Raw genomic sequence first — 26,682 nt, 5'->3', positions numbered from 1 at the left:
TCCAGCTCCGGCCTCCCTGTGTGGAGTTTGCATGTTCTCCCCGGGCCTGCGTGGGTTTTCTCCGGGTGCTCCGGTTTCCTCCCACATTCCAAAAACATGCGTGGCAGGCTGATTGGACGCTCTAAATTGTCCCTAGGTGTGAGTGTGAGTGCGAATGGTTGTTTGTTTCTGTGTGCCCTGCGATTGGCTGGCAATTCATTCATCTTCCGAGCCGCTTGATCCCCACTAGGGTCGCGGGGGGTGCTGGAGCCTATCCCAGCTGTCTTCGGGCAGTAGGCGGGGGACACCCTGAATCGGTTGCCAGCAATCGCAGGGCACACAGAGACAAACACCCATTCGCACTCACACTCACACCTAGGGACAATTTAGAACGTCCAATCAGCCTGCCACGCATATTTTTGGAATGTGGGAGGAAACCGGAGCACCCGGAGAAAAACCCACGCAGGCCCGGGGAGAACATGCAAACTCCACACAGGGAGGCCGGAGCTGGAATCGAACCCGGTACCTCTGCACCGTGAAGCAGACGTGCTAACTACTGGACTGCGGGGCCGCCAAGTTATTTTCATTCAGTCTACATTTTTAAAATTCATCGTACGGTGAATCGGCGAACGGAATTTTATTCTGACAAATACTGTCCTCAAATAAACAACTTCTCTCTCTCTCTTTTGTGGGTGGGGAGGTGCATGTCCCCCCCCCCCCCCCCAACACGCAGTCTCCACAGCTCTCCCTCAACTGGTCTCAAGTCTTCCATCCTTCTTTTTTCTCTCAGCCCCCCCCCCCCCCCCCCCCCCATCTGTCCCACTCGTGTTCTTTGCCCCCTTCTGGGCCACGCTCACAATGTGGCTGACCACACACACACACCGTGCGCCCTCCCCTCCACACCACACTTTGTCTTCTCACTTGTCCAGACTGTGCTTGTGTCATTCCATGCACAGCACACGCGCACGCGTGCATTTGTCATCTCCAAGAGAAGAGGGGCAAGACGGGCACAACATAAAATGGGACGGGGAGGGGGTGGGGGGGAGAGGGGGTGTTGTGCGACAAAACTAAATTGTAGGTGTCGTGTTGGCGTCGGAAGGAAGAGGGAGATTGAGGATGTTGCCCGGCGTGTACCAAAAGCAAGAGAGTGATCAATGGAAGGAAACCCTTTTTTTGTGTACGCGTGTGTGCGTGTGCATGTGTGTGTGTGTGTGTGTGTGTGTTTTTGCAGGGTCCCCGGGATTTCGAACGGGTGTATTCACCAGGAGAGATGGAAACAGCCGCTGTGCATTGTCAGGCTGAGAGAGAGTGAGATAGAAGAGAAAGAAAGAAAGAGAGAGAGAGAGAGAGAGGAGAGAGAGAGAACCCCCATTTTAGCCGAATAATATGACAGCAGCGCAGCGATCTCCACAACAATGGCAGCTCTCGGCGTTGCGCTATTGATCCCCCGCTCGCACGCACCCGCTCAATCCACAATGGTTGTTTCCCCCCCCCCCCACTCACACATGAAATCGCTTTGCCAAAATAGTTGCAGAATATACAGCGGCAAATTAAGAGGATGGAAACTTGCCGGCGAGATGGATGATGACGTGAATGAGCGCTCGCGTTTTTTTTTTTTTTTTTTTTTTTTAATGTGCTCGTTTATCGCTTCCAGGCATACTGACTTACTAACCGGATCTAAGACACTGCGCCGCACTGGGGGGAGACAGAGAGAGAGCGAGAGAGAGAGAGAGAGAGAGAGAGAGGGAGGACGGACGAGTGGCGGGCAAAGCGCAGGAGCGAAAGAGAGAGAGAGAGCGCAGGAGGAGGGGAGGAAAAAAAAAACATAGCGAAGAGGAAGAGAGAGTCGCAGGAGGAAGAAGGAGAATGCGCGGCGTCGGAGGAACTCTCCATGCTTGTATCCAGGGCCTTTGTGAAGACACCATGGGATGCATTGGCTCCAGGAGACTGAGTAAGCAACACTTCTGTCGCTCGATCATGGGGGGGAGGAATTAGAGGGGGTTAGGTTGTGGGGAGGCTGTGGAAAGGGGGGGGTTGTCCTGCAGAAGTGATTGTTTGTGTTGTAGAGACGTAAGGGACAAGCAAAGGCTTTGTGTTGATGCATGCGTGCCGTGTTGGAAAAAAGCGTGTGGACGTGCGGTCTGGATGCAGGCAAGATGTCACGGACGATATGTGTTCAAATATATATGTGTGTGTGTGTGTGTGTGTGTGTGTGTGTGCGCCCCCCTTCACCCCCCCCCCCCCCTCTGGGCACCCCTCCTCCCATCCCTTGATTTATGATGCCGTTTGGCAGTATGTATATGTGTGCAGAGTAGGAGGCAGAGCGGGATGGGGAAGGCAGAGGCGAGAGCTTATTTATAGGGCGGCGTGGCTCGGAGGAAGGGAGACGGGGAGGGGGGGTGGAAGGAAAAAAAAAAAAAGGGGGGGGGGGAAGTGATCATGGCATTGTCGGAGGTGCTTGCACAGTTTTGTTGTTATTTGTGGCAATAATCGGGGTAAGGATGGGGGATCGTCGGGACGGGGGCAGAGGAGGAAGGGGGGGGGTCGAAAGGGGGGGGGGGGTTACGTGCAGGCGAGGGGGTGCGGGATGGATGGCAGGCTTCAGGTGAGAGTAAAACCGCGCAGTGGGATCAGAGCGGTTCGGGCGGGCTATCGAACGTCAGTGCGACGTTGAGATGTTGCGGCGCAGGCTAGAATGAGTGGCACTCGAAAAAGGCCCGAAAATCCCGTCGAAAAATAAACACACTTCCTTTGCCGTGAAATATTCACGAGCCACTTAGCGCAAGGAGCTCCTTCAAACTTATTTACGGCAGAGAAGCAATGTCACCACTAAGGCGGGCCTGGGCCCTTCACAGGTTCAAGCGCGTCCCCCCCCCCCCAAGCAGGTAAAAGGACTTGCGGCTTTCGTTTTTTTTTTTTTGTTTTGTTTTTTTCCTCCAATCCGAGGTAAATTCTTGATGAGGGCTGCTTTAAAAATACCCAGCGAGAAGCAAGAAGAAAAAGCAGAGCGGGCCCGGGAGGCCGCTGCGAAGTCAATGCAGCGCGAGCTTGGTTGGGGGCGCGTTGCAGTGCTGAGGAACGGCACAAGGTCGGGGGGTCGGGACAAGGGATCGACCTCGGCGCTGGTGTTCTCGTTCTCATTTTTGAGGCCGGATCATACAACGAACGGCGCGGGGGCGATTTCAATAGTAATAATTTAATTTAATATCAATAATTTAATAGTGGGCGGCCCGGTAGTCCAGTGGTTAGCACGTTGGATTCACAGTGCAGAGGTACCGGGTTCGATTCCAGCTCCGGCCTCCCTGCGTGGAGATTGCATGTTCTCCCCGGGCTTGCGTGGGTTTTCTCCGGGTGCTCCGGTTTCCTCCCACATTCCAAAAATATGCATGGCGGGCTGATTGAACACTCTAAATTGTCCCTAGGTGTGAGTGTGAGTGCGAATGGTTGTTCGTCTCTGTGTGCCCTGCGATTGGCTGGCAACCGATTCAGGGTGTCCCCCGCCTACTGCCCGGAGACGGCTGGGATGGGCTCCAGCACTCCCCCGCGACCCTAGTGAGGATCAAGCGGCTAGGAAGATGAATGAATGAATGAATAATTTAATAGTCAAAAGTAAAGTGGAGCCTCCACAAGGTCGTTGAATCAACAACCCGTTCGGTTATCCCGTAGTTTAGTATTGCTTTACAAGAATCGAAAAACGCTGGCCAAACCGTGACCAAAAAAGTCTGCGCGTATTCCTGTCCGGAAAAAGGAAGCGAGAGTAACCTGAAAATGGTGGTTGAGGATCTCGTTGGGTGGGCTTGGTTTGGCAAAATTCATTTCTATCATTTTGAAGATTTGGATGCAGCGTGAATCGACGGGTCAGGACAGCAAAGTGTAGGCGTAGGGATTCGTTTCACCCCATCGCCTATTTATTGCATCTTCCTCGCGCCTCACGTCTCCCCGGACATGACGAGTCGACTTACAACGCAACTTTGATTGTTTTGACTAAGAAAATATGTCACGTTGTAGAGGAAGAAGGAAAACGCTCTTCAAGGAGAGAGAGCTCGTTGGCTTTTGCATTCCGCGCTAGCAAAGTGTCTTTTCACTCACTTCCATTTCATACGAAATATTCATTCATTCATTCATTCATTCATCTTCCGAGCCGCTTGATCCTCACTAGGGTCGCGGGGGGGTGCTGGAGCCTACCCCAGCTGTCTTCGGGCAGTAGGCGGGGACACCCTGAATCGGTTGCCAGCCAATCGCAGGGCACACATAGACGAACAACCATCCACGCCCACATTCACACCTAGGGACAATTTCGAGCGTCCAATCAGCCTGCCATGCATGTTTTTGGAATGTGGGAGGAAACCGGAGCACCCGGAGAAAACCCACGCAGGCCCGGGGGAGAACATGCAAACTCCACACAGGGAGGCCGGAGCTGGAATCGAACCCGGTACCTCTGCACTGTGAAGCCAACGTGCTAACCACTGGACTACCGGGCCGCCCATACGAAATATATATATATATATATATATATATAATATATATATACACATATATTTTTTAAACCGGACAATGATTAAAAACAGGCAAAATACAACTTTTTTGGTGGGGCTGGAACGGATTAATTCTATTTCCATTGGTTACAATGGGGAAACGTTTCTTTGGTGGACGAAGGTCGCGGTTGGCGGACGCAGTCTGGGAAAGAATCGTTTGTGAAAGGAGGTTTCGCTGTATCGGGTCCGTTAAAGTGCTCGTATTACCAAAAAAAAAAAGAAGAAAGATGTGTTTTTACCAAACATTTTGGTGGCACGCTAAGTCCCGCTCAATTCCCATGTGGATGTTTTATGTCAAATTATTTTTGATGCTAGCACGTGTCAACGGAGCCGATTTGCTTTTACGGCTCTAAACACACGCCAGCCTATTGATGGAGACAAGAGTGTGTCTGCACCTGATGCGGTGCTGATGTCACCCCCCCGCACCCCCGCCCCCGATTCAGAGGTAGTAGCAGCCAGGCTAACGCGGAGGCACGGTTGTGTTTATCCTGGGTGAGAATAGCTTTAGTGCGCACTATCGATCGCGCTTCTCCGCTGCAGTCCGAGCTGCCAAGCGGAGATCAACAGGATGGGGGGAAGCGACAGGCTGCCCCCGATGGGGTCTGGTTTTTTCGTGAGGCGGGAGCAGCCGCCATGTGTCCGGACGGCCTGCGGTAACTCGGTCATTAAGTCCAGGCCTCGCGTGCATTCCGTTTCCTCCCCCCAAAATCAGACCGTTGTGGTATACGACTGTGAAGCATGAAGAGTGAATCGAGTACCTTTGGTCTTTGAAGAGCTGGCGTTTTATGTCGGCGTCGGAGCGTCGTCGGTCAACGTTCCTGCTTCGGGACTCGATGGGGTGTCTTCTCCCATTTTGATGATTTCCGACAAAGGTTCTGAGAGAACGGCCCCAAATCTGTAAAACAAGTGTCGTGTTATTCCCTCCCTTTTCCAGAGTGGTGATCTTGTTCAGTGTCTTGGGTAAACTGGAGCCTGTTCCAGCTGACTTGGGGCCCAAAGGCGGACCGCCAGTCCGCCAGTCAACGATGAGCCAGACAAGCGTTCGCACTTGCATTCACACCGTCAGTCAGCGACGTGAACCGCTGCCAACAAGGGAAGTCGCCCAGCCCTCCATTTTCTATAGCGCGTTTCCGCATTTGGGTGCCAGTTCCCGGCGGACTTTGGACGAGAGGTGGGCCTGCGCCCCGGACTCATTGCCAGCCGATCGACGGGTGCACATCATGCAAAGCAGCGACGGGGCAATTTAAATGACGGAGGGGGGCCTGTCGGCACGTTGATGAGTCGATTGTCGTAAACGAAGAATTTTATTGACTACTTCGGGCCTTTTATTTAACTCGTTCACTCCCAAAGACGTTTTTAAACGTCTTTTCAGACTTGGGTCCAGAATCGGTCGGTACCGAATGAGTTAACATCTATTTAAGCCTGCGGTCTCCTCAACCCCGCCGGGGTGACGCCATTGCGATGCGCCGGGCATCCATCACCCCCCCCCCCCCGATCCGCTCCCCCCTTTGCAAAGCAAAAGGCCTTGAGAAGACGTCGATGCGAGGCGCAAATTCCTTTTTTCGCCTCATCAGCAAGGAAAGGCACGCCAAAACATCAGATGATAAAAATCGGTCCGATATTTGTTCCTTTGTGTCAAGAAATCGGCTTTAGCGCAAGGGCGCAACGCAGCATATTATGCGTGCTTCGTTGAGAGCAAAACGACCAAAGCCATTACTATTAATCACGGCGCTCATACTGTCCCGACACCACCACCGCGCGCCTTTGCCGTACGATATCATCAACACAACCTTTGCTGGAGATCATCGGAAGCGTTTTGTTGTATTCATTTGCCGGGTCACATGATACCCGTGAGTGCTCGAAAAACATCAATGGGCGCATACATCAGGGCACTGTTTTGCGCCGTGTCTTTGACTCCCGTGGCGTGAATGTGGTGGCATTGTGACAGCTCACTTATTAGATATTTTTTTTTGATGGAGGTCAGTTTGCACCATTCAAGAAAAGGGAAATATACAGGCGTGTTTCTGGTACTTTTCTTGTTGTGTTTGCCATCGTGGCACTCGGTGTCTTGACCATCACTGGTCACCTTCTGTGATGCTTGCATCCTATTGAATAGACAGACATGAAATCCTCAACTCACCCCCACTCGCGCATTTTTAGTATGCTTATCTTATCCATCCATCCATCCATCCAGATCCGCTTAATCCTCACAAGGGTTGGGGGGGGGGTGCTGGAGCCTCTCCCAGCTGTCTTCGGGCAGTAGGCGGGGGACACCCTGAACTGGTGGCCAGCCAATCGCAGGGCACACAGAGACAAACAACCATCCGCGCTCACGCTCACACCTAGGGACAATTTAGAGTGTTCAATCAGCCTGCCAGGCATTCATTCATTCATCTTCCGTACCGCTTGATCCTCACCAGGGTCGCGGGGGGTGCTGGAGCCCATCCCAGCCATCTCCGGGCAGTAGGCGGGGGACACCCTGAACTGGTGGCCAGCCAATCGCAGGGCACACAGAGACAAACAACCATCCGCGCTCACGCTCACACCTAGGGACAATTTAGAGTGTTCAATCAGCCTGCCAGGCATGTTTTTTGGAATGTGGGAGGAAACCGGAGCACCCGGAGAAAACCCACGCAGGGACAGGAAGAACATGCAAAACTGAACCCACGGCCTCTGCGCTGTGAGGTCGATGCGCTAACCACTGGACTACCGGGCAGCGATGCTTTCATTTAAAAAAAAAAAAACTTGCCGCTGACTGAGCTTGAGTCTCGCATGTTATGCTGATACAGTTAAGCAGGGGTGCCCAAACTACAGCCTGAGGGCCGTTTGCGGCCTGCCTCAGCATATACAGGAATAGGTTTTGACACAGCCTGCAACCCTATTGGGTGCAGGCTGTGTGTGTGTGTGTGTGGGGGGGGGGGGTAGGGGGGGAGTTGCGACATGCCCATTCCCCGCGGGTGTGATGCACCCGACACCTACGACTACGAACAAATTGGGCCGGATGCAGCTTTTGTAGCTACGCAATAAAAGTATTCCCAAACCAAATCGTCACAACATTTCTCTTTATAATAATAACAATAATACATTTTATTTATAAGCGCCTTTCAAGACACCCAAGGACACTTTATAATGTCTCCTGAACTAAGATATTTCAGTTTCAGAAGCCAAATTTTCGTATCCGTGTCCACAAATTTTTTGATCTAGCCGATTCATCGCGCTAGCTTACTCCAGTTATAGTGCGAGCGCCACGCACGCCCGCCCGCCATTAACCAGGCAAAGCTGTCAGACTGAGGCGGAGTCCGACCGATTGGCTTGGGTCCAGTTTGGCAAAGCCTCGCCCGCTTCGACCTGTTCAAGGTGAACGAGTCGTCGGCGTAACACTGAGAGACAGCGAGGCCTAACGACCCTCACCCGCACGTACGCTGGACATCCAAGGACAAGTGGGTCATCACCCGCAGACCACGGGCAGTTAAATTAATATATTTAATATATATATAATATATATTAATATATAATATATATATGAATATATATAATATATTAATATAATGTAAATTTCCCCAGTGTGGGACGAATAAAGGATATCTTATCTTATCTTAATGTAAACCAGCCCGTATGTGGGCTCGCACTGGCTCTCATGTGGATCTTTTTGGTCGAAGTGACGAATCAGAGTGTGTGGGTGCGTGAGGCCGGCTGTTTTTTTTTTTTTGGTTTCGTTTTTTTTTTTTTTTGGTAAACAATGTGACTCAAGCGCCCAGTGAGTTATGAAAATGAAACATAACGCTACGAAAGAGCGCCTTTCAGTACCCGCGGAGTCATCTGAGGGGCGGAGGGGGTCGAGGGGACTGCGGGGGGCTGTCGTAATGTTGCGCCGGAGCGTGTTTATGGATTTCTGTGCAATTGCGCACGCACTCAGCATCGGTATGTGACCGGCGCTAATTGCGTCGTTGTCATCTGCAGCTGCTCGGCTCACAGGAATAATCAAGATGGCACGCGGCGGATGACGCAATTTGGGCCTTCTCTGCAGCTTTTTTGTCCTTTTCTCGGAAGTGGATGACAGTTCCACGTGGGCTCTGAACGCCCCTTATAAATTGAGCGGAAGGAGGTTTGCGGGCGTCGCTGGGGGCTGATGGAGCTATGGCTGAATCTCTCGGTGGCAGGATGCTACTTTCCACAGGTTTTGGGTTACCACCCCCCCTTAAGTGCGGCGCGCCGACTCGGGAGTCGATGACATATTTACCTTGCAAGCAGTCAAGGCTATCAAACGCGTCCCAGAGGCCATTTTCATGCCTCCCAAGTTCATGACTGGGCGCCGTGTTTTGACATCTCGCACTCCTTCCCCTGCAATTTTATGTCTTTCAACCCCCCCCCCCCCCCCCTCCGCCGCCGCTGTCCTGATAAACAAGCGTCAAACTCCCCCTCCGGTTCCTCACCGGAATGGCCGCGGGGGCGTTAGTGGGAGGGAGTCAAGGAAAAGACAGATGACAGTCAAGTGCTTCTCACTTGACGGCCGCCGTCAAGCCGCCGCGGTCCGAGCGGGGGCCGACAGCGCCAGCGCCGCAGATCTTTTGGTCATTCATTACGCACGGCTGAACCGCTCCCTGTTTTCCTCCCGGTGCTCCCCCACCCCCCCACCCCCCCACAACCCCGCCCCGCCTCCTCGGCCGCGCTCACGCAGGCTCTCCCCCGTGACTGCGGGGCGGCGCCGTTGTACGTGCGGGGGGAGGAGAGCGAGAATGCCAAGCGAGGTGGGGGGGGGGGGCGGTCATGTGCCTTGTTGTTATTGTTGGCTCCCCCCACCCCCACACCCCCCCATCCATCCTCAAGGAGGAATCCTGCGCATTGGCTTGATGCGCTAAGCGCTGAGCATCAGCGAACGGGGCGGGGGGGGGGGGCGGAGACACACACGAGCGTGCCATAGCCTTAGAAACCACCGAGATGCCGGCTAATGACTACTGACCCGTCCCTCTGAAGAGACATTCTGAGCCCCCGTAGCCTAAACAAAGACGGACGAATGGCAAACACAGACATCGAAACCGTTGCGGATCACGTCACAAACGCACCCATGTCATCCTTATACGACGGCCGCTCGAGATATCGGGCGTCGGTGTCCGGCGCCGTCCGTGGGCTGGGGGGGCTCCACGTTGGCATTTTATGTCAAGGAAGAGTGACCGCTAATCCGCTAATTGGACAAGCGAGGCTGCGAGAGAGGCGAGCGGAGCCAAAAAGTGAGCGAGGCACACGTGGCGCCATGCTGTCGGCTCCATATAGTATGCGGGTGCGCATACATTATGTTTGCGGGGCATGTTTAAGGAATCTGGGACACCCCTCCGCCCGCCCGCCACGGAAAAGGTTTTACTGACATAAGGGACCATCTCATGCCGTACTCCGCGGCGCCAAAAAAGGAGACACGCCTGACTAATCCCACTCGGGTCAGGCGCAGTTCAGCTCTAATAGTAAAATTTGCAAAGGTCTCAGACGCTCTTTAGCGCCGCTCGGGGGAAGATCATCAGCGCTTTCTTTTGGCGCTTTTTGCTGAGGCGAATGATTTCTTTAATAAGGACACCTTGCCCAAGTTGTTTTAATGCCGGACCGGCACAAGGAGAAGTGCATCTTAAATCAGCCGGCCGTTCATTTTCCCTCCCGCCGATCGGGTTCGGGAGTCACAGAGGAGGCTCGGGACTGGGCGAGATGTGGGCTAACGATCCCCGCGCCGCGGAAAGCCGGGTGTGGATGGAGGCGTGCACTTTGGTGCTGAACCACCTCCGGCCCATCAAGAAGAACCAAAAGAGGGATTGTGTGAATTCCCACAGGGGTGATCCACAATCTTTGGTCCCACTTTGGTTTCAGGTGCAGCGTCGCTAGCTGGCGGCTAACGCGTCGCGGTTTTTGTCAGCTGGACCCACAAAAAGTCTTGCGAAGCTTGTCAAGATTTTTGGGGTTTTTTTTTTTTTGTCTCTGATTGCAGTTCGGCAAAAATTGCGGCCGTTGTATCGGTCTGTCGTGGTGAAGAAGGAGCTGAGCCAAAGGGCGAAGCTCTCAATTTACCGGTCGATCTACGTCCCAACCCTCACCTATGGTCACGAGCTATGGCTCGTGACCGAAAGAACGAGATCCCGGATACAAGCGGCCGAAATGAGTTTTCTCCGCAGGGTGTCCGGGCTCTCCCTTAGAGATGAGGTGAGAAGCTCGGTCATCCGGGAGGGGCTCCGAGTCTAGCCGCTTCTCCTCCACATCGAGAGGAGCCAGATGAGGTGGCTTGGGCATCTGATTCGGATGCCTCCTGAGCGCCTCCCCGGTGAGGTGTTCCGGGCATGTCCCACCGGGAGGAGACCCCGAGGAAGACCCAGGACACGCTGGAGAGACTATGTCACCCAGCTTGCCTGGGAATGCCTCGGGATCCCCCGGGGAGAGCTGGAAGAAGTAGCTAGGGAGAGGGAAGTCTGGGCTTCGCTGCTAAAGCTGTTGCCCCTGCGACCCGGCCCCGGATAAGCGGTAGATGATGGATGGATGGATGGATGGATGGATGCAGTTCGGCATCACTTTAAGAGGCTTTATGACTCCAACGTATGGCGCAATTGACGTCATTCCTGCGACAAACCAATCAGCGGACGGCTTCGGCGCCGCCTTCAAGGTTGTTCAAAGGCTTTCAAGCGCAAGACTGCCACCCTCAACAACCTGAAGTCAGGACGGCTAAAAGCTCGTCCGCCGAAATGAGCTTGTGTTGTTGTCAAATTCCAGGCCTGCCCTCTGGCAAACTGGCGCCGAACTGCAATTTGGGGACCGAGAAGCATCTTGACGGGCGGGCATTTCGCAATGCGCTGTCAATTAGCGGGTCAAAGGGTCAAAGGGAAACGATACGCTTGGGAAAAGCGCAAAGACGAATCTGTCGAATGCTGATGATGATGGCCCCGGCATCTGTCAGAGCGATCGGCGAGATGAAACGAGAGAAAAGAGACGCTCGCCTAGTAGGCAGCCGTTCATATTCGGATTCAGTCCTCTCAAGGAGTAACGTATCGGCGACGGCACTGTAAAAATCAATCCACACCGAGCGACAACAATTATTGAAGGCGCCGGCTTGAAAATCTAGTTAATAAATTGAGAGGAGTAAATTTTTCTCAGCTGGTTACAGCTGGGGAAACGTGATCGAGCTCCTTATCATGGGTGCCATTCAGGTTACCCCCCCCTGCCCCCCGCGCATTCCATTTGAGTTGAAAACATCAATAACTGCGAGGTTTTCGTTTGAGTGTTTGCTTTCTGTGGCCGCATGCAGGGGGGGGGGGGGAAGTGGATCGGAATTTGCTCCGAGCCCGGTAGTCCAGTGGTTAGCACGTCGGCTTCACAATGCAGAGGTACCAGGTTCGATTCCAGCTCCGGCCTCCCTGTGTGGAGTTTGCATGTTCTCCCCGGGCCTGCGTGGGTTTTCTCCGGGTGCTCCGGTTTCCTCCCACATTCCAAAAACATGCATGGCAGGCTGATTGGACGCTCTAAATTGTCCCTGGGTGTGAGTGTGAGTGCGAATGGTTGTTCGTTTCTGTGTGCCCTGCGATTGGCTGGCATCCCATTCAGGGTGTCCCCCGCCTACTGCCCGAAGACAGCTGGGATAGGCTCCAGCACCCCCCGCGACCCTAGTGAGGATCAAGCGGCTCGGAAGATGAATGAATGAATGAATGAATATATAAGCTGTTTAACGTTGCACACTGACAACAGGAAGAATCAAACAAAATGCGCCACGATGAAAGCGGGTCAAAATGATCCGGTTGCCGATTTTGAAGTCTCACGCGCGAGGAAGCCGCCGCAATCAAATACCGAAAACGGTTATTCGATCGTGGACTGGATGGAGTTCAAAGGAAAGAAGGCCAGCGGGGGCACAGGGCGGATGTTTTTTTTTTTTTTTTTTTTTTTTTTGGATGACTGGGTCAGTGGGTCACAGACATCGCTGGCCATCCACAGAGCCAAAGCGGTCTGAAGAGCGCTCCTGAGGAAACGGCTCATGGTGGCCAAATGGCGCGGTGACGACACCGTCGCCTCCGCGAGGCGCACGCTTGTGCTTACAGGGGGGGAGGGGGGGGGGAGTGCAGCCCTCGGAGAGTCGCGCCATGCGCGCAACTGATACAGAGAGCAGGCACCCAGAGACCCGAGCTGTGTTTAAAGCCAATTACCAGTCCACGCCATCGAATTAAACCAATGTTTTAATTAAGATTTGAGCGGTGGGGGGGGGGGGGGGGGGGGGGCAAAGGGGGTGAGGGGTGGGGGGCTGTTTGAATGACATTAATTTGTCCAACCGAGAGGGTCTCGTAAACGAGTTCTTGTTGATCTACCATTCTTTTCATTGAGCAATAATTGGAAACTTTGAACGAACTGCTGGTGGGAGCTCCGGCTCGCTTTTTTTCAGATCCGGATTTTGAACCGGCGGGATTTTGTGGCATTTAGACGCAAAGCATTTTTTGAGCCGACGCCCCCTCCTTCAGTTTCACCCGAGTTGCCTTTATCGCCCTTGCCTATTTATGAAAGTTAATAAATATCCTCTCTCTCTCTCCTTCCTTCTCTCTGCCGCTTTCTTTCTTTTTCTCGCCTGCTCTCAGCAGCCGATGGCGTGCCGGTCCAGAAGGACGGGGAGCAGGTAAGACCCGATTCACCTTCAGGCCACAACTTTTCCCCACAGGCGGACACGAGCCGGGCAACCGACATGGCTGACTTGACGTAGTCGATGTCACGACGCGGCACCGAGAGCCGGCTCGGCCCTTGACCGGAGCTCTTAAGTGTCAAGTGCCGCTGCTCGCGCTAGTAGAGCGGCGAACGTAACGCAGCCTTGGCGTCGGTGTCGCACGTTCCACCGCGTTGCCCCCAAGCGCCGGAAGACCGAGCGACGGTCTGGCTCGGTCAGCGTTCCCATTTACAGCCTCTCCGCCCTCATCCCGATCCCAGTGGGCGGTGGAGAGACAGGAAGCCATTTTCCCACCAAAAACGCAGCTTCACTTTTCAAATGAAAATGTGCTGCAGAGCGATCCCATCATTTATTTATGTGCCTGTGCCCTTGCTGAGAGAAAAACACCCACACACATGACCATTTTTGGTAGCCCCCCCTTTTTTTTTTTTAAATTAATGATGGAAAATGGGAGCTTCTTCAGTGGGTGCACACTATCACACAAGCGTTCAATCGCTTTCGTCGTACACACCCCAATGTGAGGGGCGTCAGAAACGACGAGAGGAAGCCCCCCCCCCCACGAACAATACTTTACATCAAAAAGGAGGCGTAAGAAAACCAACAGGAAGTCGCAAGGAATGCGAGCATTGGTTGCATGCGCGGCCGTGAAACGTGAAAACTGACATACAAGGTCGATTTTAAAGGAGTCCGTAAATTAAATTCGTGGGAGTCCAAGTAATTTGATAGGAAACATTCATTCATTCATTCATCTTCCGTACCGCTTGATCCTCACTAGGGTCGCGGGGGGTGCTGGAGCCCATCCCAGCCGTCTCCGGGCAGTAGGCGGGGGACACCCTGAATCGGTTGCCAGCCAATCGCAGGGCACACATAGACGACCAACCATTCGCACTCACACTCACACCTAGGGACAATTTTGAGTGTTCAATCAGTCTGCCATGCATATTTTTGGAATGTGGGAGGAAAGCGGAACACCCGGAGAAAACCCACGCAGGCCCGGGGAGAATATGCAAACTCCACACAGGGAGGCCGGAGCTGGAATCGAACCCGGTACCTTTGCACTGTTAAGCTGACGTGCTAACCACTGGACTACCGGGCCGCCCTTGATAGGAAACAACCAGAACTAAATCTGGGGTTAAAAAAAAATTGGGGTTAAAAAAAAATTGCTTTTCTGCTGCCCCTAGACCAACTAAAAAAAAAGAAAAATTTGCGGTGTAACCGAACAGCTGATTATTTTCTTTGGTCCTCATGGACACGAAAGTAAAAAGACGACAAAGAGAGCCAAATTGGCTTTTGTGAAGTATTCAAACAGCGACCTTGACCTTGACCTTGTTGCCACCAAATCGTAAATGAGCTCACCTTTGAATCTGGATGGAGGCGCCCGATAGACGCGGGATGAAACCGTTTCCGCTTGATTGGCGCTCGTCTCGAAACCGAGCGTGATGATCGACTTTTCGGCAACGCCGGCGGCCACCCCGGTGTGTCCTGGTCTAGTTAGTGTCCAGCTGATAAAAGCGAAATGATCTTCTTTGTCCTCAGCGGCGGCCTACACACACACAAGGACGCAAACACACACAGAAGTCTCGCTTCAAGCTTCGGTCTTTCGACTGACAGCCGCATCAGATACGACTTGACATCTTTTTCTGCTTTTCTATTACACACAGACACACGTAGCGGCTCTTCGCAAGATAGTGTGCACTCGGAAGCCGCAACATTAGGCTCAACCGCGCAAAGCGAAAATTGCGATTCGGTACAAAATTGCATCGCAAAAAAAAAAAAAAAAAAGACAAGATAATTGTGGTTGCGGGGGTGTAGCGCTGCACTGAATTCGACTGCGGGATGTTTGTAAAAGGCCATCCGTTTTCTTTCTATGTTTAGGGAACTTGAATATAGTAACGTGCGGTGCAAGTGGCCACCATCTTTGTGGGGTTTTTGTAAAAAAAAAACAGCAAAAAAGAAAAAAAACAACAAAATTCCGCCAAAATAATCTTCCATTTATGCACGATGAGTTTTTGGGGTGTTTGAAACACTTGAGCGACACTGTTTTGTTTTGTTTTTTGAATGGATGCGAATTTTTTGTTGTTGATGTTTTTTTGTTGTTGTTTTTAACCGATTGGGTTGCTCTCATGTTTTTGTTCTTCAATAAAATAATTGAGTGTTCCAAAAAAAAATCGAGTTCTCCTCACAAATGCGGAAACGTGCTTTTCAAATGTATCATCGGGCTCGGATTGCCATTCATGCTCGCAATTGGGAACGGTTGCCAAATCTGCCGCCTTTTTAAAAGTACGGCGACGTAGCGGCGGAAATGTTGCAGCCGCTTTTGCGAGGCGAATCAAAGCGCAGCGCGATTATCTCTTTGAATCCATCTGGTATTGGATTGCGCAGGTGTAAGGGTGTGAGGCGGCTCATTCCCCCCCCCCCCCTGCGTATTCGTCTTGGTAGCCTGCTCCTCATCAGTGAAGCAATTCAAACTGATGGCTGTTCCAATTCCCCCCCTCTTCCCTTCTGTCATTCTGGTCCTCGCCTCTGTCCTTCCCCTGGAAAATCCCGTCCGTGTCTGGCGTCTGGCCTGGCCTTGGTCTTCTTGGTCCGCATGTCCCGCGTGTCCCAATCTGTTGCACTCTGTGCTCCCCCCCGCATGTCTCTCCCTCACTCCGTCCCTCGTTATCTTTCCTCCCTCAGCATGGACGCTCAGAATTTTCATGGGAGGGGATCAATGTAAGTGTTGCCGCACATCGCTCCCTTGTTTTGATGGGGGGGGAAAGGCACCGTTTCCAGGTCGATTCTTCACCACCCCCCCGCATCGCTCACCTTGGCTTTCGAGTCTCGGGCACAGTCGGACTAAGCGCACGTTAACTTGCCAGAAGGCTTCCGGGGCTGATGTCGATTTGTATTAATCCAACATCTCCGTCACCTCCCCCCTCCACTCACCTCTCTCGAACACTTGTCCCGGTGTCTCCGTGTGCCCCCCCCCCCTCGTCCACACCGTCCATCCTATTTCTTTTTCTCCCTCCGCCATCCCTCTCTGCAGCTGTCCATGGAGGACACCACGTCCATCCTGCCGCGCCTCAAGAGGAACTCAAACGCCTACGGCATCGGCGCTCTGGCTAAGTCTTCTCTGTCAGGTGTGTCAGGTGTGTGTCTGTGCCGTGACCGGTAAAGAGACCCCATGTTGGCTCCGCTGCCCCCCCCCCCTACGTGGACGCTGGAGTCAGCATGGTACCCAAAGTGGGTTCCCCTTTTTTTTTTTTTTTTTTTTTTCAAAGATCCCCCGCCGCCCCTCCCAACCCCTCCTTCCCTGCTCCCCCCACCTCAACCCCCCCCACACTGTGCTAGTCAATGACTCAGCGTGAGTCATTGGCGGAATGAAATCAGGCTGAATAGCCACATCACTGTGCTGCGCGTTGCTCTGACGACAGGTGAGTGGCGAAGTGAATTAGAGTGTCATTTGCCGTCTGTGTTTTTACCAGTTTGGATGTTTTGACTTGTGCAAAGTGTCGTGTTCGGTGGAGTCGAATCGAGTGTAGTCAAGTGTTGTCTTTCGGTGCGGTGGGTTTTTTTTTTTTTTTTGGGGGGGCTTCATCCAGTGGCGTATTTGAGAGTGACGGGAAACTGGTGGGGAAAAAAATTCTGACGGGACGGACCAACCTGTCTCTCAACAGGAAAATGCGCCAAGTCTCTCCGAAGTAGCGTTGCGCAATCTGTAAAACATCAAGTTGGCTAGCTAGCAGCCAACATAATCCCCCCCCCCCGACCCCCGATTCCTTTTCTTGCTCCTTTCCCGCTTTTGCGTGGCAGTTTATCGCTCGGCGTAAGTGGTCATGTCACGTGCCATAAAATTGCCATACGCTCGCAAGGGCGTTTCAAGGTCAAATGAGGATGAAGGAAAACTATCCAAAAAGGGGGCATGTTTTTTTTCTTCTTAATTATATAGTGGAACCTCTAAAGTCAGTTAATTCAGAGACACTTCTCTCCTGTTTGTTAAATCCCCGGAAAAAAAAAAAATCAATTTTCTGGTTGTTTTTTTTTTTTCAAAAACGGATCTATAAGAGCGACGAGGCTCCTTGAAGACACGCGTGCATTAAAAATAATTACAGGCGACCCGAATGCGCTGTAGTGGATCACTGATCCACGGAAAACTGTTCAAATGCGTTTATTCAATAAACTCGATATCCAACTGAAAGCCGGCGTACTAGCGCGGCGCTAATAAGAAAATACAAGCTACGATTAGATTATTGCATGATAAATGAGAGTTGTCCATATTATACAAAACAAATAGAGTTAAGAATAAGAATGATGGCCGTTTCACTTTTAACTGCGTCCTCATCGGTTTTTTTCCTCTTGAGTTCATGTTCTCTCTTAGAAGTGGTTTTTGCCTGACGTTTTGTAAAGAACCGATTGCCCGACTGGTTAGCATTTTTATGAGTGATTCACATTTACGTAAAACTATCGGAAACACCTCATGAGCGAAGGACGAGGATGCTACAAAGACCCATACCAATCTATCTGCGCATTTCAAGACATACGGTCGAGGTCCCTCTTAGCCAATGGGATGCCAGGAAGATGCTAGCTAATAGCCTCTGGCAGAGCAGCTAAAAGTATGTTGCGTTCAGGTAAACTCGGAGCTGCGACTTTTTTAAAAAAAAGGACCTTTTCATACAAAGCGACTCGAGCCGCGAGTGAAACCCTGATTGATTGATTGATTTCCTGACGACTCGAATGACTACGACCCGCAAAATTTCCTGCCTGCGTCAAAGACCCGCAATGCAAGGCCTTCCGGTAGGCCGCGGTGCACCCACCAGCTCCGGGGGCCCACTCTTCGCCACTGGCTTGATGGAGTTGTTTTTCTGCAGTGCAGTTTATTTGAGTGCAGTGCAGCTGTTGGACTGTGTGGACATCCACAAACATGCCCATCATTTATTCATCCCATCAAGTCACCCACATCGCAAAGCAGCCAGGGGTGTACAGGATTACGCGTCGGCATAGAGCGCGCCGGTCGCACGGAAGTTTGGCAGCTCAGACGGAATGCGCCCATCAGCTTGGGTGCGGGATATGATTTTTTCCCGTGAAAGGGGGGGGGGGTGGCGCAAAGCTGATTGACATTGAGGAGACGTAGCTCTTTCGGACTGAGCGGACGCACCTCGAGTGCTAGCGTGCTACGCATGCCAAAGCCATCACGTCATCCCAATTAACCCCTCCCGGCCTGTCATGCACCTTTGACAGGTGGCGCTCATCCATCCCATGCCTTCCTTCCTTCCTTCCTTCCTTCTTTCCCACAGTCTGCTTCAGGCCAAGATGGCTCAGTCTCTTGAATGTCATCTCCATAACCTTTGTCATTCAGCTATTCTAATAATCCATGTTCACGAGCACCCTCATTGAACCGCAGCGAGGCTTGGACTGAATCGTATCCTTACATAAGCGATATGAATATTGAATAATTATTGACAAATTGCAACATTAAGAAACGCAGAGACAAAATAAAATCACCTTCATATGCATCGTGGATTTTAAAAAGTTTACACACCCCTGTTCAAATGACAGGTTTTTGTGATCCAGTGAGACCATGGTTCAAGTTTTGGGCTATAATTCCAAAAAGTATGTTTTGTGCAAACAAAAGACTACTCACCATCAAAAGTGAGGCGTTGTGCGTGCCAGTGAGGTGTTGTGCTTGAAACATGTTTTGGGGTTTTGGGCCTCTTCTTCAAAGTTCAAAATAGCTTATCAGGCTTCTGAAAGGAAAAGGTTGGAAAAAAAAAACAAGGCGGGGGGGGGGGGCGTGAATCAGAGGCCTTTTGTGTGCCGACTTCCATTTAATGAGTAGAAATGTGATCGGTGAATTGTGAACACAGCCAGTTTCCCCGTTATAAAGGGGTGTGCACACTTGTGCAATTACATTTTCTCAGTTGCTTTCAGGTTTGGAATATTTTGGGAATTTTCTCTATATGTAGCTTTTATTTCATTTTGAGGGATGGTTTGTTCGTTTTTATTTTTTCACAAATGGCTTTTGTTAGTTTCAGTCTAAGTTTTAGATATTTTTGTTGGTGGTGCAAGATAAAAATTGAAAAAAATCCCCAAGAGTATTTTTTTCATTGAAACGGGGTTGTAGACTTTTTATATCCACGATATCTGAAAAATCTCAATCGGAAAAGCTAACGCGAAATTGATGAAGGGGACATTCCATTAGGGACACCTGCACAATCTAACGAGGGTTGTCTCTGACCATCAAACTCCTAATGTAGCTCCGCGAAAGGGGAAAATATTAGCGCCGCATTCTCCGTCTCATGATGAAGTGGCTCCCAAACGTTGCCCCCGTCGTGAAGATAAACAAGTAAAACCGGACATTTGCAAACAACGGTTGAATGAACGGCGCTCTGGCATGCGTCAATCAAAACAAATCATGACGCGCTATTGGATTTTGATGAGATGTGATCGTAGAGGCGTGTCTGGCTGAGCGCGTAATAACATAAAATCAATCATACTCAAAGACATAATGCTCAATATTGTCGAACGGGAAAGAAATCTATCAGTCGAAGCCTCCCGCATATTTTTGACAGACCATCAAAACACCCGACACCAAACCGCCACAGACACGGAAATAACACTCCTATCCTTTGTCCCCCCCCCCCCCTTTTTTCTATTTGCCCACATGCTCCTTCTCCATTTTCCTTGTGACTTACGTGTCCCCTCAACCCCTCTCATCCATCACCTCCCTCCTCCCCAACTCCCCCGCCGTCTGGCCTTCAGGTGTGACGCGCACCATGAAAGAACGAGTGACCAAACCCACGGCCATGGCCCAGGGCCGCGTGGCCCACATGATTGAGTGGCAAAACTGGGGCATGGCCACGGTGGGCGTGGGGGGCCTCCCCCAGACCCGCATCAGCACCCAGGAGCGGGAAAAGGAGCGGCGGATGGAGAACGACGCCTACAGCGACCTGAGCGACGGCGAGAAGGAGGCCCGATTCGCCGCAGGTTGGGGAACACGCTCGGCCAATGGGGGGCGGGGGGGGGCGGGGGGGGGGGGGGGGGGAGCACTGGACTTATCTAGACACGATATCATGAAAAATGATTGTACATACACACACACACATTTATGCATACATAAACATATATATGTATATTTTTTGGTGCAATGATTAATTGACAACTAATAACTAATTAATCGCAAGTTAATCTTGATAATCGATGCAGGATCTTCGCAGTACATATTCCCCAATTTCCGTCATCCTCCGTCAAAGCAGAGCGCTTATCTTTGTGTTGAATCAAGACAGTACATTTGCCTTGACTTTGTCTACTCTGACATTGTGAAACAATCAATTAACAGAAACGATTTCATCTCAATGATTGTTTGGATGCGATACGATTAAATCGACAAAATAATCGAAAGATCAATCTTAGTTGAATGCTTCGTACCTCGGGGCAGGACGGCTACGTGGTGGAGTGTTCGTTTACCCAACCCGTAGGTTGGCGGTTCGGTGGTTCCCCGGCCATTGCGACCTTGTCCAAGTGTCCTTGAGCAAGATACTGGACCCCCCCAGTTGCTCCTGATGCTGTGTCATCAGTCGGTAAATGAGGAATGCCGAGTTAGCTATCGAGAGACCGGTTTCGAGCACACATGGTGATGATTGTTCAGCCTTACTTGTCAAGCGCAGCCGCTCGTCTTGGCTTTTCAGTCATTCAGACGATGAAGCAAGAGGCCCCCCGCGTGTGTCTTTTGCTGCGTCACCTCAGGCATCCTCCAGCAATTTGCCATCTCCGAGGCAACCCTCATGGCCTGGTCGTCGATGGATGGCGAGAGCCCTCGGTCGGGGTCAAACCAGGGCAGCGTGGCGCATCTGAGCGAGGTCAACCAGGAGAGTATCACCAGTCGAGGTAAAAAGTTTAGCAAAGGCAAATATGCTCAACGTGTCGTGTTGAATTTGATAATCTTGGTTACTCGGTACTTGTGTAGTCCTTCCACCTGAAAGCTGACTCTTGCGAAAGCTGTTGTTCGGAAGACGTTTGACTTTTATTTGAATCGTACAAGTAACGGTGCTGGGCGGCCCGGTAGTCCAGTGGTTAGCACGTCGGCTTCACAGTGCAGAGGTACCGGGTTCGATTCCAGCTCCGGCCTCCCTGTGTGGAGTTTGCATGTTCTCCCTGGGCTTGCGTGGGTTTTCTCCGGGTGCTCCGGTTTCCTCCCACGTTCCAAAAACATGCGTGGCAGGCTGATTGAACACTCTAAATTGTCCCTAGGTGTGAGTGTGAGTGCGAATGGTTGTTTGTTTCTGTGTGCCCTGCGATTGGCTGGCAACCGATTCAGGGTGTCCCCCGCCTACTGCCCGAAGACAGCTGGGATAGGCTCCAGCAACCCCCGCGACCCTAGTAAGGATCAAGCGGCTCGGAAGATGAATGAATGAATGAAGTAACGGTGCTCTAATACAATTTTGGCTGCCTTCTGACGACAACTAGATGAGATGGAAAAGAACTCGGTTGCAAAACGGGGCGCCTCTACTTTTTTCCAATAACCGCTCAAGCTTGACCCCTCCGCCCCCCCCCCCCCCCCCTTTGTTCTTTCCACCAGACCACATCTTGCATCACTCCTCAGCCGAGGTGTGGCCTCACACTTACGTCTCCCAAGGACACTACTGCCTCTCCTCCTCAGACGCTTGGGAGCCCATCAACAACGACCCGTCCGGCGTGGCCTCTCCCCCCGCCGGCTCCTACCTCGTGGGGACCGAGGGCTTCGACGGGCAGGCGGCCGCTCACTTTGTGTCGCAGCAGCAGCAGCAGCAACAGCAGCAGCAGTTTAACCTCCAGCAGCAGAGCCAACTGCAACAGTTCCAACAGCTGCAGCAGATGCAGCACTACCAGCAGCAGCAGCAGCTCCTGCAGTATCAGCAGCAACAGGTGAGCACACATCATCCTATCGCGATATTATTATTATTATTTTTTTTTTTTTGTCTGCCGCATTTCTTGGAATGAATCCACGTTCGTCCACCACATGTCCTAAATTGCGGATTAAAGTATTGACAGAGAGGTCTACAGTATATTCTATAATGCTTTTTATTTAAAGCAATTAACGCCCCACCCTCGTCTGCTTCACAACACTCAGGCAACTTCTGCGCAACACATCCTGTGAAAGGTTAGACTTTCAAAACAAAAGCAAGCAGTATAACACCACTTTGGTATTTAAGAACTCCACTCAATAAACAAGTCATAGTTTCAGTGAGGGTGCCGAATACGCCACCACAGGGCCCAAGACAGCGCGGTGAACCTCAGGCTTTTATTTTGAAGGCGTGATTTTTTGAACAGGATGTGACAGCAATCTCGCCCCGAGTGTTGTCGAGTAGACCGAGGGCCTTGTTACTGCCTTGAATTTTTCGCAATGACCTGAAAATATTCATCTTTTTCCACATTTTTGTGTATTTCACACTTTTGGGGACGTAAAGCTAAAGGTGATTTCGATAAATTGTATTTTGGGGGTTCAAATTTTTGTGCGCCTGGATTGAATGAATTTAAATTTAATTTGTATATTATTTCCGCAACTCAACTGTATTTCTAGAACACTTTCAAACAGCCATCGCTGCATGCAAAGTGCTGTGCATGGAGCAACTAACATATACAACAGTAAAGCAACAAATCGGTTCCTGTGAGATCGATTTGGATTTCATCCGATTCTATTTTAGTCAAACTTGTCATTGAAAACTGAGGTTCATTTTCTGATGACTTTACTTCCATTCCCTCCGTATAAACAAATCAAAGTGACTTGCTTTCGAAGTTGCACACTTTTGTCGTCGTATCGTGTAACCTAATTGCTTTGCGCGTCATTCATCTAGTACCTGCTTGGTCGATCACGTCTTCACATGTTGCACATCTGACCCCCCCCCCCCGTACTCCACGCTCTTGTTTTCTAAGTCCCTGGAACACCGGCTGCACAGCGCCAACCACTCCTTGCAAGCGACCCCCAACAGCACCATCCACAGCCTGGTCCACCAAGTGCACCCGCCCCTGGTGGATCTGTGGAACACGGGCCAGATGGAGGCCTACCAGGCAGAGGCCGGAGGCTACGTGGGCACGGCGGCCGTGGTGGAGGCCGGCCTATGCGTGCCCGCCGGAGACGACCTGGTGGGCAATGAACACTCGCCGCTGCTGGAGCAGCAGGAGGAAGAAGAGGATGTCAAGGTGAGCTGAGGTCATGTTGACAATACCAGGCCAGTCATACATCTGTCCATCCTGAGGGGGGGGGGGGGGGGGTAATTTTGTTCGGCTTAATTATTTTTCATAGCAGGGTTGCCAATTTTTGATTGGATTAGTTTTTTCAAAAAGAATTTGTTTTAGGTTGTCATTTTTTTGGTTGATTTTATTCTTAACACACACACACACACACACACATTCACATTTAAAATGAAACCAGGCTCCTGGTTGAAATAAATTCCTCAAGTTGAAAACAAAAATTTTCCGCATCATCACAGACTTCGTTTTAGCTCGTTTGGTAAATGTCCAAATGTAGTTTCAGTTAGTTTTTGTCTCTTTCAAAGCATTTCCGTTTAGTTTGGTCAACAAAAATGTTTTTTTTTTCCCAATTTCACTTTTCGTTATTCTGTGTTAACTAACCTAAACCTTGGTCTTTCCGATCTGTCAGGATGGAGAGATGACCCTGTGTATGGAGCCGGAGGCCTCCACGCTGACTCCCCCCACGCATCCAGGGGACGCCTCGGGCGGCAGCAGTCCGGGGCACCCGCCGGCCTCGCCAGTGGGCGAGCAGAAAGCCTGCGACGCCACGCCGGCCGGCCTCGCTCACACGCTGCAAGAGGAGGAGGAAGAGGAGGAAGAGGAGGAGGAAGAAGAGGATGCCGGACGGCAGGAAGAGGGGCTGTCCGCTTCCATGGCAACCAACTGACTTCCCGGCTGTCACATGACTCCTCCATACAAACTGAGCGGAAGTCAGCCGTAGTAATACAATATTTATCTATTATCCTGTTGCTTTTCAGGTATCGAAAAACAAAAAAAAAAAAGACGATTTTTTTTTTCCTAGGCAGGATGGATTATTTGGGAATTGCGGACCTGATGCAACAAACTTTATAAGCCTTACATCCCAAAGGTAAAAACACATGACGAGAGGATGAGGAGCTCCGCGGACATTACCATCAGGGATCAGGAGGGAGGGGGGGGCGGTGGCGCGTGCTGTGCAGCGGGTCCATGCATGCGACCCCATCATCCTATAACAAAAGACCCAACATATTCAAACAGTATCATAGGAATCCTTTTATAATAGCTGCCGGATGGGTGGGGCGGGGGGGGGTAAGGGAGCAAGTGTATGATATGATCAATTTGCTTCAGAAGTGGGGGCGACTTTTGTTTTTAATGTTCGAACATTGCGTCGCCCTTACTCACGTCTTAATGAGTTAGCCCCCCCCCCGCCCCCCCACAGATGAAGACTATGAACACAATGAAAACTTCCATGTCGCGCGTCCTGCTGACAGGGGGGCGGGGGGGCGCGCACGCACACACACACAATAAAACTGCACAGATAAGGATTGTACTGTAAAGATAAGCGTGCTTCCTACTCTGTCTCACTGTATGCATGTTCCTCTGGAGTACCTGTACTATACAACTTTGCACTGAACCATATTCGGGAGTGGGTGGTGGGACGGAGGATTCGCAGTGGGGGGTGGGGGGGGGGGAAGGACATCGCTCTCTCGCTCTTTTTAATTTTTTTTTTTTGCACTGATGCAATCCAACACATCAGAGGTTGCCTTTCTGGACTGGTGACGTAGGCCGACGCCCACTCTTGAAAGCATTCAGCAACCAAAACGTGGCGACTTCACCTGACCTGACCCTGAACTGATGATGATGATGATGATGATGATGACGACGATGATTACCATTTGAATGTACTGGCCTAGACCAGAACGCTTTCCAAGGGATTTGTTTGTTCAGATGGAATTCACTGTTGGCTCACCTCCAGCACACTCCTACAATAGTAATGGTCAGGCCCAGAAGGATGTGGATGAGTTGTTTTTTTTTTTTGGTTGGGTTTTTTTTTTTTGTGCATTTTTTTTTTTTCACGACCACCAAAATAAAACGAGATGTCATTCAAGTGTAGACTTTCAGCTTTCGATGAAGCGCTTTCACAAAGTTTAGGAAGGGGTTTACCATTCGGAGAAGAAAGGCCATTAATCCGTTCCGACATCCCCCGTAACAAAACAACAACAAAATGTTGTCGCTTATTTTAATGAGGAGAAAATCTGAAAGTCTACAGTTCAATCCCATCTTGAGCGTTTTATTACGGCGGTGTACAAAGCCAAACATCATCAAAATGCTTCTGCGCCCAAAACATGTGAACATCCAAATTGTAACCAGCAATAGGCCGGCTTGCCAAAGTCAGCTCTTGTTATATCCATGGAAATAATTTCGGAAAAACACATTCGACTCGCAAACGCCTCGTAAAGTATGATCCTTTTTTTTGGGGGGGGTGGGGGTTGTTTATTTTTTTATTTTACCCATTGGTCTTAATTTTATGTGGTCTCCTCAACTTACAATTCAGGCCTGCCTTGGTCTTTTTTTTTTTTTTTGCGTCGGTTCCATTGGAATGGATCTAAAAACATGCTTGTGTACGTCCATCTTGCGCCAAAACACGGACGCGTGCCGCCCAATCAGCCAATCAGGGAATAGACGAGGCGGCGGCGGCGCTCAAGGCGTCTTCCTTGCTCGTGTGTGATTACTGTGAGGCGGTTGCTTGCGTGCTGACACGTTTGCATTTCTTTGTATTATTTGGAACCTTTCTTTTCCTGTGAGGAACAGGGTGGAGGTAATAGTGAGGTGTGGGGGGGGGGGTGTTAAAGAGACTTGCTGCGCATGGAAAACCTTCCATGGCTTTTCTCTGTCTGGGAAAATCTTCTCATGTTGTTGATTGTGTGAGAAACTTTTAAGATGCAGTATAGATACCTGTATACTGTATAACTCCACACACACACACACACACACAGATTTCTAAACACAAAGAGCAATTTACTGACTTGAATGAATCGATGTATTGACGGCTTCTTTATGCAATGTCGGGACAATGTTTATTTTTCTACTTGAAATCCCTGAAGCTAGAATAGGTGTCATGGTTGTAAAGTCGGGCACTGGTAAAACTGCCGGGTCCAAAAGTAACCCAAATTGGGTGAACTAGCTAACCCAGCGCTGGGGGTGCACAAGGGACAGAGTCAATGCCGGGTTATTGGGGGCGCAGCACGTCGGGTCAAGATTTCCATCCAGTTAAGGTGTCGAATCTGCGCATTCTGATGGGTACAAAGCTCACAAAAATGGGTTTTCCCTGCGCTGAAAAAAAAAAAATGGACACCTTTTATAACCCACATTTTCTAAGTAGAAGCAGCAGCAGCAAATTTGCCCGCCCTAAATGCAATCTTAAACCCAATCTGCCGGGGTCAAAATCGACCAGCCCCAACCTTGTGAAAAAGTAACCCAATCAGCTGGCAATCCACAGCTACCCAGCGAACGGCTTAGGAAAACAACCCA

At 50.9% G+C, this 26,682-nt stretch overlaps 1 protein-coding gene across 7 annotated transcripts; it reads left to right on the top strand.

Moving 5' to 3' along the window:
* Positions 1-1,603: 1,603 nt before the first annotated feature.
* fam131bb (family with sequence similarity 131 member Bb) lies at positions 1,604-25,258 on the top strand. Of its 7 annotated transcripts, none has more exons than XM_052065165.1 (9): positions 1,604-1,930; positions 13,100-13,137; positions 15,862-15,897; positions 16,211-16,304; positions 19,924-20,148; positions 20,908-21,048; positions 21,740-22,065; positions 23,074-23,340; positions 23,801-25,258. In XM_052065165.1, exons 1-9 carry the CDS (start codon positions 1,846-1,848, stop codon positions 24,056-24,058), a joined length of 1,470 nt encoding a protein of 489 aa, XP_051921125.1. In that variant the 5' UTR covers positions 1,604-1,845; the 3' UTR covers positions 24,059-25,258. The 7 variants fall into 7 exon arrangements, with proteins under 7 accessions (XP_051921125.1, XP_051921128.1, XP_051921124.1 ...); XM_052065164.1 differs by having other exon boundaries at positions 1,605-1,930; positions 16,211-16,313; XM_052065168.1 differs by lacking the exon at positions 15,862-15,897.
* Positions 25,259-26,682: the final 1,424 nt, after the last annotated feature.

Source organism: Hippocampus zosterae, chromosome 5 (assembly GCF_025434085.1).
Source record: "Hippocampus zosterae strain Florida chromosome 5, ASM2543408v3, whole genome shotgun sequence".
Classification (NCBI taxonomy): Eukaryota; Metazoa; Chordata; class Actinopteri; order Syngnathiformes; family Syngnathidae; genus Hippocampus; species Hippocampus zosterae.
Note: the sequence above shows the minus strand (reverse complement) of the source record. Positions and strands in the feature narration are given on the sequence as shown.